Source organism: Raphanus sativus, chromosome 9 (assembly GCF_000801105.2).
Source record: "Raphanus sativus cultivar WK10039 chromosome 9, ASM80110v3, whole genome shotgun sequence".
NCBI classification, from domain to species: domain Eukaryota; kingdom Viridiplantae; phylum Streptophyta; class Magnoliopsida; order Brassicales; family Brassicaceae; genus Raphanus; species Raphanus sativus.
In genome coordinates, this window is record NC_079519.1 from 11674460 (window position 1) to 11679065 (window position 4606).

The 4606-nt window shown below is 38.7% G+C and overlaps 1 protein-coding gene across 2 annotated transcripts; it reads left to right on the plus strand.

Annotated features, from left to right (window-relative positions):
• The first annotated feature begins 982 nt into the window (after positions 1-982).
• Positions 983-4606, plus strand: LOC108823484 (65-kDa microtubule-associated protein 3). 2 transcript variants are annotated; one of them, XM_056995524.1, is made up of 12 exons: positions 983-1228; positions 1313-1464; positions 1587-1793; positions 1878-2129; positions 2203-2412; positions 2503-2658; positions 2774-3085; positions 3176-3263; positions 3350-3423; positions 3515-3589; positions 3678-3897; positions 3992-4606. In XM_056995524.1, exons 2-12 carry the CDS (start codon positions 1402-1404, stop codon positions 4450-4452), a joined length of 2118 nt encoding a protein of 705 aa, XP_056851504.1. In that variant the 5' UTR covers positions 983-1228; positions 1313-1401; the 3' UTR covers positions 4453-4606. The 2 variants fall into 2 exon arrangements, with proteins under 2 accessions (XP_056851504.1, XP_018452206.1); XM_018596704.2 differs by having other exon boundaries at positions 1383-1464.

The following is a 4606-nucleotide window of genomic DNA, read 5'->3' on the forward strand; positions in this document are numbered from 1 at the left end:
ATTAGCAGCTTAGATTTGGTGTTTGATTATATTTAGTTTTTGTTCATTAAAACTAAAAAATTGGTTATGAACTTAGGAGTTATAAGCTAATGAAAAACATATTCTGAAATTATCTTTAATTGGTACGTAAATATGTTTGAATGTGACAAAATTAACTATAACTATTTTATTTGGTTAACATGAACAAGACTAAGCTCTGATCAAAGCGGTAACGAGAATAAGCTATGGTTAGAGCCTTGATCGACTAAGCTATTTAATTCTATAACAATGATGTCGTTCAGCTGAAAGAGTTAGTCTTGTTACTGATTAGAGCCTTCTTCGATATGTATTTTATTCTTCATGTTCTCTCGTTACTTATCATTGTTATCTTGTTACATCAATAGAATAGAATATACATTAACATCTCATTTTTACATGTACTTTTTGTTTGGTTATGACTTCATATATATATATATATATATATAATCATCTCATGTTCTATATGCACTTTTAATAGAGAAAATATGCATAATATATAACAGACTTTGAAGAATTTGCATTGTAAACATTTCAGGTATATTAATTATGTGAACTTGGTTATGTAGGAGAGCAGCCTGAGGCATCTTAGAACAGCATGCAGCATCAGGAAGTGTTCTGGAGCGGCGTGCAGTGTCAAGCATGATCGGATACATTACATTAACGTATGTCCCGCGGGACAGCCCGTAAAGGAGTGTGCAATTTGCGGTACGGGCTTGGGACGACCTTTTGGAGACCGCAGCCCGCGCGGGCCTGACCCGCCGTGACCCGCAAAGAGATGAGCCCGCTGCGGTACGGGACGGGACGGGACGGATCAACCTGTTTGACAACAGTAGTACTGTTGTTCCAAAAAAAAAGAAGATTCCACTCGAAGCGCGATGCAGAGGATTGCAAACTAATATTTGAAATTCAAAAGATAGAAAAGAAATAAGGAAGAGCTGATTTGGTAACGGACGGAAATTCCAAATCTAATAGTTATCATCATCCCTCTACTCTCTCTCTTCTTCACATCGACCTTTATCATCCTTCAACGGCTATTTTCTCTCTCTCTCTCTCTCTCCCCCCTCTCTACAGAAACTTCGATCTAGGGTTTTAAATTGTTCCTCTATTTCGAAAATCTACAGCGGCAATCTGATCGATCTACTAGCAACAGAGAGATCAAACATTTAAATTGATCAGCTCTGGAGAGCATACGAGAAATCTCTAGTTACAGGCAAGCGTTCTCTCTCGCTCATTGATTTATTTTGAAATGTAAAAATCGATTTCATTGCTTACTTAATTCAATTGGCTGATTTAGATGTATGGGAATGGTTAGCGAATCTCCGGTTTCCTTTTTGGGAATGACATAAGAGTTTCCTCCTTTACAGGAAGAAGAAGCATTTCGAAATGGCAAAAGATCCGATTCTTCAAGTAGAAACAACATGTGGATCTCTCCTTTACGAACTTCAGGTGTGCAAACGATCATTAACCCCCAAAAAAAAAAAAAAAACTATTTTTGTGTTTCATATCATTTATCTGTATTGAGATCTTCTTTTGTTTATTTCTCAAAATAAAATTAAAAAAAAAAACAGATTATTTGGGATGAAGTTGGAGAAACAGAAACTGATAGAGATCAGATGTTGCTTGACCTCGAACGTGAGTGCTTGGAAGTTTACAGAAGAAAAGTTGACCAAGCTAATCGATGCAGAGCTCAGCTAAGGCAAGCTATTGCTGATGCTGAAGCTGAACTAGCTTCCATCTGTTCTGCTATGGGAGAACGCCCTGTGCATATTAGACAGGTGAGTGAGTGTGTATATCTGATGAGCAATAAGTGTTGTTTTTTTTTTTCCATGTTAACCTTTTTTTTCTTCTATGTGTTTAAGTCTGATCAAAGCGTTGGGAGCTTGAAACAAGAGCTTGGGAAGATTCTCCCTGAATTGGAAGAGATGCAGAAGAGGAAAACCGAGAGAAGAAGCCAGTTCCTTCTTGTCCTAGAAGAAATTGAGAATATCACTAATGATATCAAAGGTCAAGGAGAACATGTTCTCTCCAAACCACTCGTCGATGAGACTGATTTGTCTATGAGAAAGCTTGAGGAGTTACACTCCCATCTGCAAGCACTTCAGAAGGAGAAGGTGAAATTTAATTTGAACTTTTTTTTTTTGGTTATCTGTTTATTTATGTACTTTGTTTTGTTGTTTCCTTCAGAGTGAACGAGTGGAGACTATCCGGAAGCACCTGTGTACTCTATATTCTCATTGTTCAGTACTTGGAATGGACTTCAATGAGGTTGTTAGCCAAGTGAATCCCACATTAACTGATCCAGAGGGACCAAGAAGCTTAAGTGATCATACCATTGACAACTTGGATGCTGCAGTTCAAAAGCTGAGGGAGGTTAAGATACAGAGAATGCAGAAGGTAATTTGTAAATTACTTTGGCAAGTTATCTAGATTTTGTCTTTGCTGTTGTCACTCATAGTTGCTTATTGAATTTTTTTTTTAATGAAGCTTCAAGATCTAGCAACAAACATGTTAGAGCTCTGGAATTTGATGGATACACCCATAGAAGAGCAGCAAGAGTATCAGCATATTACCTGCAATATAGCTGCATCAGAACATGAAATAACTCAAGCCAATAGTCTCTCTGAAGACTTCATCAAATACGTAAGCTGTTGACAAAAAGTTCATGGTTACACACTATGATCAAGCTTTAAAGCTAAATTAAGATCTTTTTGTCCATGTCTTTACACCTTAACATGAGTTCCACTGCCATATACAGGTTGAAGCAGAAGTTGTCCGATTGGATGAGGTAAAGGCAAGCAAAATGAAGGAACTTGTTATGAAGAAGAGATCAGAGCTAGAGGAGATATGTAGGAAAACCCACATGTTACCAGTTTCAGATAGTACTATGGATCAGACTATAGTGGCCATAGAATCTGGTATTGTGGATGCCACGTTGGTCCTGGGGCATCTTGAGCAACATATATCTAAGGTCAAAGAGGAAGCTCTAAGTAGGAAAGAGATACTTGAGAAGGTCGAGAAATGGTTGTCTGCCTGCGATGAAGAAAGCTGGCTTGAAGAATACAACAGGGTTAGAGCCGGAATCACAGAAACATTTATATAAAGTCACAGAGTTCGTTACATTTTTCTCATATTCTCTATTTATTTTTCCACTCTACAGGACGATAACAGATACAATGCTGGTAGAGGAGCTCATCTTACTCTCAAGCGTGCTGAGAAAGCTCGTAATCTTGTTAACAAACTTCCAGGTAAGTTACTCTTTGTTAATCAATAGTATCACAAATGTTTGTGCTCTGAATAGATTATGATGGTAATGCAATGTCATTTCATTCAGGAATGGTAGAAGCACTGGCTTCGAAGACAATAGTTTGGGAACAAGAGAAGGGAATTGAATTTCTCTATGATGGTGTATGACTTCTCTATAAATTCTCAGTTGACAATTATTTATAATGTCATCGCTGACCATTTGTAATTCTCTGTTTTTTTTTTTTGTGTCTAGATCCGTCTTTTGTCCATGCTTGAGGAGTATACCTTACTGAGGCAGGAAAGAGAAGAAGAACACCGTCGCCAACGGGTATGTACTTCACTTTGTTTCCATCAGAAACTTTTGGCCAATACTATCTATCTTCATAAACTAACTCCATGTTTTCTGCATATAAAAGGATCATAAGAAACTCCAAGGACAACTCATAGCAGAACAAGAGGCGCTCTATGGATCAAAACCGAGCCCATCAAAACCCCTTGGTGGCAAAAAGGCTCCAAGAATCTCAACGGGTGGTGCAGCAACCAACCGAAGACTCTCCTTAGGGGCAGGGATGCATCAGACTCCTAAGCCTAACAAGAAAGCAGATCAACGCCAAGTCGATGGAGCTTTATCAACTGGTAATTTCGAGTCTTTGACAATAAAAATGTAACTAAATTGCTTATCATAGTGTTGAGTACTTCTCTTAAAATGCATTGATCTGATCTCCTGCAGGAAGAAGAGGGCTTGATGTTGCTGGACTTCCCTCAAGGAAACAGTCAATGAATCCTTGTGAACAGCTACAGTCTCCACTAGTTCGCAAGCCATTCTCACCCATCTCTACCACGGTGGTTGCATCAAAGGCCAACATAGCAACGCCACAGCAACTTGTTCCAAACTCGAAAAGCAACGCAGTAAACGAGATGTCCTCCTTTGCAACTCCGGTCAAGAACAACATTATCAAGAATTTGGAAGAAGAGAAGATGATGTCGATGTTGCAAACACCAAAGAATGTCGCAGCTATGATTCCCATTCCATCAACACCAGCAACAATCTCTGTCCCGATGCAAACTGCACCAACTCCACTCAACAACTATGCAAGATTGCTCCCTGAAAAGACTGAAGTTGTTGAGTACTCGTTTGAGGAACGAAGACTCGCCTTCATGCTACAATCTGAGTCTCTGATCCACGTCTGATTTCAATGTCTTTTAAAACTCAAACAGGTTGTGGATTGGTTTGTAAAAGGTCAATTATATGATTGGCTTTTTTTTTGTGATCTGCGTTACATATGTATGGATTCTTGGAGACTAACAAGAAAAGTCGTTTAGAGTCCAAAGAGACTCTCTAGTC

Bases quoted from the DNA above. Each gene is read 5' to 3' on its own strand.
- LOC108823484 (XM_056995524.1), top strand. From the start codon at position 1,402: ATGGCAAAAGATCCGATTCTTCAAGTAGAAACAACATGTGGATCTCTC. The intron at 2,130-2,202 runs GTGAAATTTAAT...TGTTTCCTTCAG, and splicing joins AAGCACTTCAGAAGGAGAAG to AGTGAACGAGTGGAGACTAT. The intron at 3,424-3,514 runs GTATGACTTCTC...TTTTGTGTCTAG, and splicing joins TTGAATTTCTCTATGATGGT to ATCCGTCTTTTGTCCATGCT.